This window comes from Hyla sarda, chromosome 3 (genome assembly GCF_029499605.1).
Source record: "Hyla sarda isolate aHylSar1 chromosome 3, aHylSar1.hap1, whole genome shotgun sequence".
In the NCBI taxonomy this organism is placed as follows: domain Eukaryota; kingdom Metazoa; phylum Chordata; class Amphibia; order Anura; family Hylidae; genus Hyla; species Hyla sarda.
Window position 1 is genome coordinate 297,779,693 of NC_079191.1, and position 14,845 is coordinate 297,794,537.

The window sequence follows — 14,845 nt, forward strand, 5'->3', positions numbered from 1 at the left end:
TAAAAAGCCCTATAATGTCTTCAAAAAGTAAAAACATGTCAACTTTATGAAGCAAACACAAACTAGACATATTGTATATGGGAATTAACATATCATTTATTTGGAATGTCCACTTTCCTTACAAGCAGAGAGCTTCAAAGTTCGAAAAATGCAACATTTTCACATTTTTCATGAAATTTTGGATTTTTTCACCAAGAAATGATGCAAGTATAGACTAAAAATTACCACTAACATAAAGTAGAATATGTCACGAAAAAACAATCTCCGAATCAAATTCGTAAGTTAAAGCATCCCAGAGTTATTAATGCTTAACGTGACAGTGGTCAGATTTGCAAAAAACGGCTGTATTCTTAAGGTCAAAATGGGCTGTGTCCTTAAGCGGTTAAACCCTTTTCCATACCTTTTTGTAAAAAGTCAAGAATTAAGGCAAAGTTAGGCTTTTAGAAGTCTAATGTAGCAGAATCCGACAAGGATATGCATTTCTTCCAGATTTTGAAATAGATTTTGGAAGTCACTGGCTTTCTACTGCTCTGGAGAGTAGATAATACTGCAGCTGAGAGGTCTTTTAAGCGGAGAATTAACCTCTCAAGAGCCAAGCCGTCAAGAGAATGTTGCGAGCATCTGGATGGATTATCGGACCCTGACTGGGAAGATCCTGGATTTCCGGAAGAACCCAAGAGCCTGATAACAACATAGGGGGGATATTTATCAAAGCATTTAGTAGATTTTTTTTTGCTTAAAATTGTCGCAAAAAAGTTACACGTGCGACTACGCTCTTTTTTCTGTGACTTTTTGATTGTGCAGTGTCCTAAGCAAGAAATAAAAATCTTGCTTACCAAAGCAAAAAGGGATTTTTGACTTGCAGTGGTAAGAGATTTATCAGTCGCAAAAAAGTCACATGGCGTGGAAAAAACCTACTAAATTTACTCTAGCTCAGACATGGAGCAGAAAAAGCCACTAACAAAGCAAAAAAATAAATAATTGCTTATGTGAAAGAAATTTATCAACAGGCTGAAACCAGTTGATAAATAAGTCGCACATAAGCAAAAAATAAAAAAGGAATAAATAAGCAAACATTGATAAATGTCCCCCATAGTGCTTAGACAGAAGAACTAAGCTCTCCAGGGCCAGAAGAGGGCAATCAAAACAATGGTCGCTCTGTCTTGCTTGATTTATTTATTTTTTGACCCTGAGGATGAGAGCTAAGGGAGGGAAAGTCCCAATCCCATTTCTAAGACAGTGCATCCACCGTAGGGGTCTGTCTGCTGGGGAAAGGGAAAATAAATTGCTGACCTGTCTGTTCTGTTTGATATAAAACAGATCCACCTGAGGCATTCCCTACAAAGCCAAAATTTTCTGGAATACCTCCGGATTCAGCCTCTACTCGCCCTGATGAATCAAGGGGCGATGAAGTCCGCTCTGGTGTTGAGCTCTTCTTTTAGGATGTACTGATTGATTTTAGTAGGGTTTCTGCAAAGGTTATTACCTGGAAAGATACATTCATTAGAGAAGAGCTCTTTATGGTCTCTTGTCTATTAATGATGGACACAGTGGTGGTATTATCAGAGACAATTTTAACATTAGAACCCTGAGGACTAGCTGACTCAAGAGCACGGTACACTGTCAATAATTCTTTATAATTTGAACACTTATCTGACAAATCCTCTTCCCAGGACCCCTGAAAATTCAAAGCTCCTAAATGGGCTCCCCACCCCAAGGGGCTAGCATCTGTAGTAATGATGACAGGGTTAGGCAACTCCTAGTCAACACCTCAAGACAAGCTTCCCTCAGATAACCAACTAACCTAGAGAAGCGAGGACAGTGGGATATAATACAAAACACCTGTCAAGATCGGATTGAGAAATATCCCAAACTCTCAGACATTCTAGCTTTAGTTCCCTGGAGTGAAGTTGGGCCCAGGTAACTGCAAGAATGGCTGCTGTAAAGAGACCTAAAACTGACATCCCTAATGTATAGAAATTGGAAAAAAGGTCTCGGATGATTTGGTGCCAACCGTTGATGAAATGATGCTCAGGGCAAGATTGTGTAATCAACGTTTCATTGGCCTTGTCAGACAAGTTTCGAGGTTTGTCACCTCTTTATCAATGACCTTGGCAGACATACATGTATAAGATACTAACAGCTATATATAGACTAAAATGGACACGGCTGGCATACATGTAAAGTGTCATAAACATGCGCTGTAGTAGCTCTGTTTATTGAAGTGGATAGATAAACACATCAGTGATTCATTCATAAAAGTGTCATAAACCTGTGCTGTAGTAGCGCCGTTTTCTGAAGTGGATAGGTAAACACATTGGTAATTCATTCATAAAAACAGCAGTTATAAAAGTCACATTTGTCAAACATATTGCTTAAAATTTCAAACTTACATTTCTTAAAATCATGAATTAATATCCAAGACTTGACCTGGATAAAATATCTATTTTATTGATCACCGTAGGTCACTGACGCTGGTTGTCATCCGGTGTTCGGCGCTGGTTGTTATAAGTATAGTATTTCTATTAATTCTAAAGTGACATCTTTTTTTTAGGGTAATAGTTGATTGGTCTAAGATATGATACTATTATCGTGATTCAGAGAAAATATAGACCCAGTTCTCCAGGGATAACGGGATACGTATAAAACGGGATACTTTATTCAAAACATCTGGATAGTAAAGTAAAGGCGTTTACTACCTGTGTGTATGTTGCTCCAGAAGTTTTGAAAAAAGTATCCCTTTTTATACCGTATCCTGGTAAGCTGGATCTATCTTTCCTCTGGATTGTGCTAACAAGCCCAATACGCTGTGGACTTTTCCGTGCTCCAGGATTCAGGTGGCAGAGGTGAGAGCTAACTTCCCCATATTGATTTGGACTATTAAAGTGATTCCTTCGTGGGTCACTACCTACTTTATCGAATCGGAGCAGTATCTCGCCTCTCCCTATTTAGGAAGGAATGGGGACGAAGTCAGGTGCAGTATGGGTATAGAGACCGTTAGTGGTCTGATAGCTGGTTGACTTAGACCTCCAAAGACACATTCAGTGAGTTTAGGAATTGCAAACACATATATACAATCTGTACAGTGATTACATAACAATGCTAGTCACAATCAAGCAACATCCAACGCGTTTCGTTATGATATAGAGGATGGAATTAACAGCTCTCTTTCTATCTTTGCAGATGACACCAAGCTTTGTAGCACGGTACAGTCTATAGAGGATGTGTATAGGTTACAAGATGACTTGGATAGACTAAATGTCTGGGCATCCACTTGGCAAATGAGGTTCAATGTGGATAAATGTAAAGTTATTCATCTGGGTACTAATAACCTGCATGCGTCGTATGTATTAGGGGGGATTAAACTGGCAGAGTCACTGGTAGAGAAGGATCTGGGTGTACTTGTAGATCACAGACTACAGAATAGCATGCAATGTCAGGCTCCTGCTTCCAAGGCCGGCAGGATATTGTCATGTATAAAAAAAAGGCATGGACTCGAGGGACAGGGACATAATACTCCCCCTTTATAAAGCATTGGTACGGCCTCACCTGGAATATGCCGTTTAGTTTTGGGCACCAGTCCATAAAAGGGACACTGTGGAGCTGGAGAGGGTGCAGAGACGCGTGACTAAACTAATATGGGGCATGGAACATCTTAGCTATGAGGAGCGATTAAAGGAGTTACAATTGTTTAGTCTTGAGAAGAGACCTTTAAGGGGGGATATGATAAATGTATATAAGTATATTAATGGCCCATACAAAAAATATGGAGAAAGACTGTTCCAGGTTAACCCCCCCCCCCAAAGGACGAGGGGGCACTCCCTCCGTCTGGAGAAGAAAAAGTTTAGTCTCAAGGAGCGACACGCCTTCTTTACCATGAGAACTGTGAACTTATGGAACAGTCTACCTCAGGTACTGGTCAAAGCAGGAAAAATTAACAGCTTTAAAACAGGATTAGATACATTCCTGGAACGAAATAACATTAATGCTTATGAAGAAATATAAAATCCCATCCCTTCCCCAATATCGCGCCACACCCCTACCCTTCAATTCCCTGGTTGAACTTGATGGACGAATGTCTTTTTTCAACCGTACTGACTATGTAACTATGTAACTATGTGTTGCATAGCCAAGCGGCACAACTCATCAGGGCCTAGTGTGGAGGGAATATTATGTAGCAATGTTATGGACTCGTGTCACTCATCTCACAGACAATAAATGTCACGTTATGAAAAAAGGAGGTACTTTGACAGCATTTATAAAAAATAATTAATAAGGGTGAGGTTACACGGAACAGATGCATAGTGTATTTCACACTGCAGATGCCCCGCCGGCTGCGGCTGGGTAGCTCAGTGTGTCTGCTCGTGACTGCTACCGCTATGAGTAGACACAAAGAGCTACCCAGCCGCAGCAGGGAACTCACTATTGTGACTGATGGTGCATCCGCAGCACGTAATACGCTGCGGATGCCCTGTGTGTGATCTACTTATTTTTTATTATTCATTTACTTAATAAATGTATTTTTATTTTATTTTTCCACCCCGTCACGACAGCACCACCAGAGAGATTGACTCCTCCCCCAGGGACAGAAAACCTAGATCATAAAAGGAAGCACAGCCCTACCTAGCCTCAGTGGTTTCCTGTCCGCATGGGAAGCCTGAAGAATTCCTCTCTGTGATGGGGATGTGGTGACGGTGAGGAGGCCTAGAAGTCTTGTCCCTGTAGTTGCAGGGTTACAAGTGCCTCCAATAGCTCCTGGTTGGGAGCTCTCTAGCATGTCCCCAGCTGGTTTTTTTTCAAATCTCGCGCTGTCCCCCTGCGTCCCTGCTACTATTGTGCGCCGCGGCCAGTGTGTTATCTTTTCGGGCACAGCAGTTTTCGCATAGTTGCTCAAAATTTTTTCGCACCTGGTTTGGTGGTGGGTGAGGCTGGTGCAGGGTCACGGGCTCCGGTGTCGCTGGCTGGTTCCCAGTGTTGCTGATTGCGGGTCTGGCGCAGTCGCCGGGCTTTCTGTGTGCTGGGAGGAGGAAGTTCGGGCGGGAGGTGACGTCAGACGCCGGGTCACGTGACTGCAGAGCGGGAGGTTTAAAAGGAGATCCTTTTGCTTCACTCTGCCTCCTAGTTCATCCTGGATAGCCGTTCAAGCTTTACTGCAGATTTCAAGGAGGGTTCTTCTGGGGATCATTCCAAGCAGGATCGCATTGATTCTCCCAAATTCCATCTACTGGTGGTTGTTAGATTCTAACCTAGAGAGGGGATTAGATTGGAAGGTTCATTCACTCTTGGTAGTTACTACAGATGCTAGTCCCTGGGGGTGGGGAGCCCATGTGGGGGATAGAGACCTTCAGGGTTCCTGGGACATGTCGTTTAGGCACACTTCCTCTAACTACAAGGAGTTGTTAGCCATTTTTTGTGCCTTACAAGCCTTAGGGTTTTCTATTAAAGACCAGGATATTAGTATACTTTCAGATAACACTACTGCAGTATCCATACTTAATAGGCAGGGTACAACTAGAAGTGATAGTTTAATGATGTTATCTTTTCAGATCTTGTCGCTGGCCGAGAACCAGGTGAATTCCATCTCAGCTATCCATCTGAAGGGAGAGCTAAACATCAGGGCAGACTTCTTGAGCAGGCATCAGGTTGGTCAGGGTGAGTGGTAGTTCAACCCAGCAGTCTTTCGGAAGATCTCAGATCTGTGGGGCACTCCTCAGGTGGATTTATTTGCCACCAGACAGAACAGGCAAGTTAAAAAATGTTTCTCCCTGTCCCCATCAGACAGACCTTTAGCAGTAGATGCTTTGTCCCCAGAGTGGGTTTGGGACTTGGCTTATGCTTTCCCCCCACTTGTGCTCATATCTAAGGTCATCAAGAAGATCAGGGAGGACAGGGAGAGAGTGATTCTGATCGCCCCCTTCTGGACTCGGAGGGCATGGTTCTCCTGCCTCAGGACAATGTCAGTTTTAGACCCTTGGGTCCTTCCAGAAATACCGGATCTTATGATGCAGGGTCCGCTACTACATCCAGAGGTGCGAAGCCTACACCTGATGGCCTGGTTTTTGAGAGGCTAGTTCTAAGATCTAAGGGTCTCTCAGATGCTGTGATTGACACCCTTTAGGCTAGCAGGAAGCCGGTGACAAATAAGATCTACATCAGGATCTGGAGGAAGTTTTTGGAGGTAGTGGGCCTTGCTAATATATACTTTAACTAAACTAACATTGCAGTTATCATGGACTTTCTTCAGAAGGGACTTGAGAAAGGTTTGAGAGCGGACACTTTTAAAGTTCAGGTGTCCGCCTTAGAAGCCCTCTTCAGCCAAAATATTGCTGATTACCTGTGGATTTGATTTTTTAGATCGGTTAACAGGTTGTAGTTGTCAACAAGTGTTAAGACCCCTGCTTGGGACCTTTCAATAGTTCTTAATGCTTTAAGTAGGCAGCCATTTGAGCCTTTGTCAGAGATTCCTCTATCGTTCCTGACTCAGAAGCGATTAATAAGTCAGTAGCAATTTCAGATTCCTCAATAGAAATAGACAAGGAGGGAAGATTTATTATCTTGAGATGTTATATTAATTATGCAAAATATGTTATCATAGGGATATACGCCCCTAATACCAAACAGGATAAATTCCTGCGTTCAGTAATACGTAAAGCAGCTTTCTCTGGTAGAGAAAGAGTAATAATAATGGGAGATTTTAATCAAACTATCTGGCCATCGGTAGACTCTACCTCAAGGAACCCTTTAAAAAGAACCGTCCATAATATCACAAATAATGTCACAACATGACCTGTAAGATATTTGGAGAGTGCTCCATCCTACGGAAGCAGATTTTACTTTTTTTTCACATACACACAAATTGTACAGTAGAATAGGTTATTTTCTTATAAATAGGGTACTTCTTATGCAAACACTTACAGCAGAAATTAAAACAATAACATGGTCATATCATGCACCTATTGTATTGACCTTGGTGAAACCGGGTTTAGATAGGACACAAAGGATGTGGAGAGCAAACCCCAATGTAATACAAGATAATAAGTATCTTACATATACGGTGGCCTTTATAAACCATTTTTTTTAAACAAATGAGGGGACGGTATCTACAAGGTCTGTGCTGTGGTGTGCCTTTAAAGCTTCATTGAGGGGACAAATAATAAGCCAAATGGCTCACCAGAAAAAAGAATATAATAAGAGAAAAATGTTACTTTTAACGGAACTTACAGAGCTACATAGAAAAAATAAGACAGACGACGGCACCGACTATTCTAGACAAATTAGAAGTGTTACACAAGAGTAATACAATATAGATCTTTTTAAATTTGAATATGCATTAAAGAAGAAGAAGTTAGATAAATATTGGTTAGCAAACAAACCTGGAGCTTACTTGGCGAGACAAATAAAAAGAAGAACAAGACAGGAGAAAAATGTATATATTGTCCTCCCATCTGGGACAAGAGTCTATGATCCAAAAAAGATGGTAGAGGTTTTTGTTAAGCATTATGAAAATGTATATAATTTAAAAAAAGATTAAAGTATAATACAGCCCACTGGGGAGTGTATACAGGAATTCTTGTCTAAGGTTCCCTCTCCCAATTCTTACTCCTGCTGAGAAGGAGGAGCTTTTGGCCCCCTTTTCAGTGGAGGAAGTAAAGAAACAGATTGGTCTCCATAAATCATTGAAGGCGCCGGGACCAGATGGTTTAATAAACAAACTCTATAAGGTTCACAAAGGAAGTCTAAGTCAACACCTTACGAGTTTGTTTAATGAGATCAGAGAAATGGGTACAATGAGGGAGGAAATGTTGGAGGCATCAATAATAACGCTCCCAAAAGAAGGAATGGATCATGCGTACCCAGAAAGCTACAGACCAATTTCCCTCCTAAACGGAGATATTAAAATTTATGCAAAAGTCTTGACGGCAAGAATATCGGGAATTCTTCCCAACCTGGTGCATATGGACCAGGTCGGGTTTGTAAAAGGTCGTCAAACATCTGATGGAACTAGGAGAGTATTGAACATTATTGAAGAGGCAGCGCTCGGTCGGATGCCTTCCCTCCTCCTAGGGTTGGATGCGGAGAAGGCATTCGACCGCGTGCACTGGGGATATTTGAGAGCAGCTTTGGAGAAATTTCAGTTCCCTTCGGTATTGATTTCAGCAATAATGAGCTTATATTCGTCTCCGACCGCCAAGGTCTGTACAGAGGTAGTTATATCTAGGAAATTTAAAATTTCCAACGGCACAAGGCAGGGCTGCCCCCTGTCCCCTCTGTTTGTTTTAATAATAGCACCACTGGCTCAACCAATCAGAAACTCGGGGGAAATAAGGGGCATCCAAGTAGGTGGTGGGGGGAAACCACCGGATAAGTCTTTTTGCAGATGATATTCTTATTTCCTGCACTCATCTGGTGGAATCCCTAAAAGCTGTAGTAGAGACGTTGTCAGAATATGGAGCAGTAAGTTATTATAAAATGAATATTTCTAAATCTATTATACTCCCACTAAAAATGAGTGAGGAATTGAAACAAGAACTACAGGTGAAGTATTCTTTTACATGGGCTACAGAATTTCTACAGGGTGGGCCATTTATATGGATACACCTTAATAAAATGGGAATGGTTCGTGATATTAACTTCCTGTTTGTGGCACATTAGTATATGTGAGGGGGGTAACTTTTCAAGATGGGGGGGTGACCATGGTGGCCATTTTGAAGTCGGCCATTTTGAATCCAACTTTAGTTTTTTCAATAGGAAGAGGGTCATGTGACACAAACTTATTTGGAATTTCACAAGAAAAACAATGATGTGCTTGGTTTTAACGTCATTTTATTCTTTCATGAGTAATTTACAAGTTTCTGACCACTTATAAAATGTGTTCAATGTGCTGCCCATTGTGTTGGATTGTCAATGCAACCCTCTTCTCCTACTCTTCACACACTGATAGCAACACCGCAGGAGAAATGCTAGCACAGGCTTCCAGTATCCGTAGTTTCAGGTGCTGCACATCTCGTATATTTACAGCATAGACAATTGCCTTCAGATGAACCCAAAGATAAAAATCTAATGGGGTCAGATTGGGAGATTTTTGGGGGCCATTCAACTGGCCCACGACGACCAATCCACTTTCCAGGAAACTGTTCACCTAGGAATGCTCGGACCTGACACCCATAATGTGGTGGTGCACCATCTTGTCAGGTGTCAGGTCTCAGTAGAAGCAAACCCCCATAGCAAACCTCTTCTAAACTGGGCCGAGACAGGTGTCATCAGAGAGGATTTATACACAAAAGAACAACCTTAACTTCAGAAGCTCATAAGTACTGAAAGGATTAAGATTTTTTAATAGAAGTAATTTACAAATATGTTTAACTTTCTGGAGCCAGTTGATATGTATAAAAAAAGTTTTTTTTCCTGGATAACCCCTTTAACCCCTTCATGACCCAGCCCATTTTCACCTTCAGGACCTGGGCATTTTTTGAAAATCTGACCACTGTCACTTTAAACATTAATAACTCTGGAATGCTTTTACTTATCATTCTGATTCCGAGATTTTTTTTTCGTGACATATTCTACTTTATGTTATTGGTAAAATTTCACTGATATTTGCATCCTTTCTTGGTAAAAAAATCTAAAAATTTCATGAAAATTTTTAAAATTTAGCATTTTTCTAACTTTGAAAGTCTCTGCTTGAAAGGAAAATGGATATTCCAAATAAATTACATATTGATTCACATATACAATATGTCTACTTTGTGTTTGCATAAAAAAATTGACAAGTTTTTACTTTTGGAAGACACCAGAGGGCTTCAAAGTTCCGCAGCAATTTTCCAATTTTTCTCAAGATTTTCAAAATCGTAATTTTTCAGGGCCCAGTTCAGGTTGGAAGTGGATTTTAAGGGTCTTCATATTAGAAATACCCCACAAATTACCCCATTATAAAAACTGCACCCCCCAAAGTATTCAAAATGACATTCAGTAAGTGTTTTAACCCTTTAGGTGTTTCACAGGAATAGCAGCAAAGTGAAGGAGAAAATTCTAAATCTTCATTTTTTACACTCGCATTTTCTTGTAGAGCCAATTTTTGAATTTTTACAAGGGGTAAACGGAGAGAAATCACCCTAAAATTTGTAACCCAATTTCTCTCGAGTAAGGAAATACCTCATATGTCTATGTAAAGTGTTGAGCGGGCGCAGTAGAGGGCTCAGAAGGGAAGGAGCGACAATGGGATTTTGGAGAGTGAGTTTTTCTGAAAGGGTTTTTGGGGGGCATGTCCCATTTAGGAAGCCCCTATGGTGCCAGAACAGTGGACCCCCCCACATGTGACCCCATTTTGGAAACTACACCCCTCATGGAATGTAATAAGGGGTGCAGTGAGCATTTACACCCCACTGGCGTTTGACAGATATTTGAAACGGTGGACTGTGCAAATGAAAAATTTTATTTTTCATTTTCACAGACCACTGTTCCAAAAATCTGTCATACACCAGTGGGGTGTAAATGCTCACTGCACCCCTTATTACATTCCGTGAGGGGTGTAGTTTCCAAAATGGGGTCACATATGGATATTTATTGTTTTGCGTTTGTCAGAACTGCTGTAACAATCAGCCACCCCTGTGCAAATCACCTCAAATGTACATGGTGCACTCTCCCTTCTGGGCCTTGTTGTGCGCCCCCAGAGCACTTTGCGTCCACATATGGGGTATCTCCGTACTCGGGAGAAATTGCATTACAAATTTAGAGGGTCTTTTTTCCCTTTTACCTCTTGTGAAAATGAAAAGTATAGGGCAACACCAGCATGTCAGTGTAAAAAATTTATTTTTTTACACTAACATGCTGGTGTAAACCCCAACTTCACCTTTTCATAAGGGGTTAAAGAAGAAAAAGCCCCCCAAAATTTGTAAGGCAATTTCTTCCGAGTACGGCGATACCCCATATGTGTCCCAAAACTGTTGCCCTGAAATACGACAGGGCTCCAAAGTGAGAGAGCGCCATGCGCATTTGAGGCCTGAATTAGGGATTTGCATAGGGGTGGACATAGGGGTATTCTACGCCAATGATTCCCAAACAGGGTGCCTCCAGCTGTTGCAAAACTCCCAGTATGCCTGGACAGTCAATGGCTGTCCGGCAATACTGGGAGTTATTATTTTGCAACAGCTGGAGGCTCCATTTTGGAAACAGTAGCGTACCAGACGTTTTTCATTTTTTGGGGGGGAGGGGGGGCTGTGTAGGGGTATGTGTATATGTAGTGTTTTTTACTTTTTATTTTAGGTTAGTGTTAGTGTAGTGTAGTGTTTTTAGGGTACAGTCACATGGGCAGAGGTTCACAGCAAGTTTGCCGCTGGGAGTTTGAGCTGCAGCGCAAAATTTGCTCCATCTCAAACTTGCAGCACTCACTGTGAACCTCCGCCCATGTGAGTGTACCCTGGGGGGAGGGGGCAAACATCCAGCTGTTGCAAACTCCGAGCATGCCCTTTGGCTGTCCGTGCATGCTGGGAGTTGTAGTTTTGCAACAGCTGGAGGCACACTGGTTTGGAAACACTAAGTTAAGTAATAAACTTTCAAGTGTTTTGCAAACAAACTTAGTGTTTCCAAACCAGTGTGCCTCCAGCTGTTGCAAAACTACAACTCCCAGCATGCATGGTCTGTCAGTGCATTCTGGGAGTTATAGTTTTGCAACAATTGCAACAGCTGGAGGCACTGAGGTAGGAAACGGACAATGTTTCCCAACTAGTGTGCCTCCAGTTGTTGCAAAACTACAACTCCCAGCATGCCCAGACTGCCCAGGCATGCTGGAAGTTGTAGTTCGGCAATATCTGAAGGATCAGATGTTGCCGAACTACAACTTCCAGCATGCTTGGGCAGTCTGGGCATGCTGGGAGTTGTAGTTTTGCAACATCTGGAGGTCCACAGTTTGGAGACCACTGTATAATGGTCTCCAATCTGTGCTCTTCCAGATGTTAGAGAACTACAACTCCCAGCATGCCTGGACAGACTGAGCATGCTGGGAGTTGTAGTTTTGCAACATTTGGAAGAGCACAGATTGGAGACCATTATACAGTGGTCTCCAAACTGTGGACCTCCAGATGTTGCAAAACTACAACTCCCAGCATGCCCAGAAAGCCAAAGGCTGTCTGGGCATGCTGGGAGTTGCAGTTTTGAAACTCCCAGAGGCAGCAGTGAGATCGCTTTACGGCGATCTCACTGCTGCCAATGAAGATGCCGCACTGCTGCCGGAAACTCACCGCAGGGACGCAGTGCCGCCGGGACCGCCTGGAGGACGCCGGGACCGCTCGGGACATCGCATGGCCGGGTAAGTGACGCCGGGGGACGGGTTAGGGACACTTAGCAGAGCGGTGTGTGTCCCGATCCCCGTGATCGGGACTCACACACCGCGCTGCTAAGTATTCTGATAGCGAAACGCTGCTATCAGCTAGTCAGATTTGACCAGCTGATAGCAGCGATCGCTGGGGGGGGTGGGGGATGAAACCCCCCGTGGTCGCATGGTAAGATGGCTGGCTATCAGTGATAGCCACCATCTTACCGGGCGCTGCGGGGTGCCGCGAGTAGTGGCAAAAATGTTCATGACGTACCTGTATGTCATGGGTCGGGAACACCTTGCCACCCATGACGTACAGGTATGTCATAGGTCGTGAAGGGGTTAAGGCGTATCAATATAAATGGCACACCCTGTAGTATATTTGGGTATTAGACTGACTGCCTCCCCAATAAACTTTGTGAAAGTTAATTTGGAAATTCTTAGAGATCAGCTTAATATATCTACTAAGATATTTAAAACTGCCACTATCTTGGATAGGAAGGATAGCAGCGATAAAGATGGTTCTATTGCCCCAAATCTTATATGTATTTCGTAATTTGCCCATTAGGTTTTCTAGGGGCCAAATTAAAAAGCTACAGAGGATCATCTCTAGATTTATATGGCAGGGTAAGAGACCAAGAATAGCATCTCAAATTCTGTGTCGCCCTATAGAGGAAGGAGGATTAGGTTGTCCGGATCTTTACCTTTACCACCAAGCGGTACTACTTTCCCAGGTACAGAAATTATTGCAAGGTAAATTAGATAGACACTGGGTCACAATGGAAACAGGAATAAGTAAAATAACATTTTCAAAATATTTACTATGGGAAAGCATTAAAGTCAGGACTGGAAGCGTGGCTATACGCATTAAAACATCAGGTTCTTAATCCCCTGGAACGTAAAGATGTACCCACAATTTTACTGCCAACAATAGATTTTTCTAAATTGATTTTAAGGGGCATAGTGACTTTGGATGAGATCATTGAGAAGGGCTGCTTGCTACCATTTGAAAAAATTTCCCCAAAATTTTGGATAGAATCTAAAGATTTTTTTAAATATCTCCAGATTCGACATTGGATTAATTCATATAAATGGGGAGAAGGTAAAGAAAAGAAATATGATAAATACTTTAAGTCTAAAGAGGGAGATAAAGGAATATCTAGAGTATATAAAGCCCTACAATTAAAAGAAACATATGGGAAATGGATGTACCAAAAGAAATATGGGAAAAGGACTTAGGTTATGATATATTATATATAATATAGATGGTACCTACCCCCTGTTAAGTTAGCTAAGTTTAACCTTAATAACTCGCCAATATGTTGGCGATGTAAAAAGAAAAGTGGAACATTAATACATATTTGGTGGGAATGTGAAAAGATACAAGGGCTATGGAGGAAACTCCTAATATTGTTGATGAGGATATTAGGGGAAGATATTAATATAAATTGGGGTCCGGGGGTAGCACTTTTAACATTAGGTTTGGAAGACCTGTCTATTAGGGAAGCTACATTGATCTTCCATGTTCTTTCAGCGACAAGGAACATTATTGCAAGAGCATGGAAAGAACAAGAAGCACCAGACATAGCCCAGGTGATGATATCTCTCAAACAAGCTGCTATTATGGAAAAATTACTAGTAGGGAGAATGGAAAATACTAAAGATAAACAGAAGAAATGTGAAATGTGGGAGTACTGTATAGGGAAGTTAATCCAAGCAGAGGATTTAAAAAAAATTATATTTTGGTAAGAGGGAGAAGAGGTCAGAATGTCTGAATGATAAAAGTTTAGAATGTTAGCTTAGGCTTCTTTCACACTACAAAATCCTCCGTTTTTAAACATCCGTAGGAAGATCCGTGTGAAAATCAGCTGAAAACGGCAATAACAAAATTCTATACGTCCGTTAGAAAATCCCATTATAGTCTATGGGATTTTCTAATATCCGTATGAATCCATTATAGTCCGTTATTGAAATAGTTCATGAACTATTTCTTCCGTAACTATCTTCCGTAACAAACTAACGTCCGTTATCAATAACGGACTATAACGGATTCATACGGATATTAGAAAATCCCATAGACTATAATGGGATTTTCTAACGGACGTATAGAATTTTGTTACTGTCGTTTTCAGATGATTTTCACACGGATCTTCCTACGGATGTTTGATTTTGTAGTGTGAAAGCAGCCTTAGAGTTTTTATTTCATTTATGTTTTTTTATTTCAGAATGTTTGAAGTTGTGTGTATATGAAGGAGACTATATATGGTCCTTGTGGGTGTGGGAAAGTGAGGTGGTGGATGTGGGATATGAGAGACTGGATGTTGTTAATACTTGTTGGAGTATTATTTTGTAACATTTATTTGTCTATATTATGTATCATGAAAAAATCAATAAAATATATAAAAAATAAAAATAAAAAATAAATAAAAAGAAAAGACGACTGTCTTCTTGGTGGCCATTACAACAGCCAGGCGGGTAGGAGAGCTAGCAGCTTTATCCTTTAACCCCTTAAGGATCGGGGGTTTTTCAGTTTTT

General features: G+C 41.5%; 1 protein-coding gene across 5 annotated transcripts in view; it reads right to left on the bottom strand.

The window, feature by feature from the left end:
- NTPCR (nucleoside-triphosphatase, cancer-related) overlaps positions 1-14,845 on the bottom strand; it is a 265,027-nt gene that overhangs the window by 33,596 nt on the left and 216,586 nt on the right. Inside the window, exon 6 of one of the 5 annotated variants that reach the window (XM_056566936.1) lies at positions 1,384-1,486. The exons of the other annotated variants lie outside the window; for them this stretch is intronic. Within the exon in view, the coding sequence (XP_056422911.1) occupies positions 1,439-1,486 (48 nt within the window). The 3' untranslated portion in view covers positions 1,384-1,438. Of the gene's footprint in view, positions 1-1,383; positions 1,487-14,845 lie in introns of those variants that run through there. 5 annotated transcript variants of the gene reach the window in all.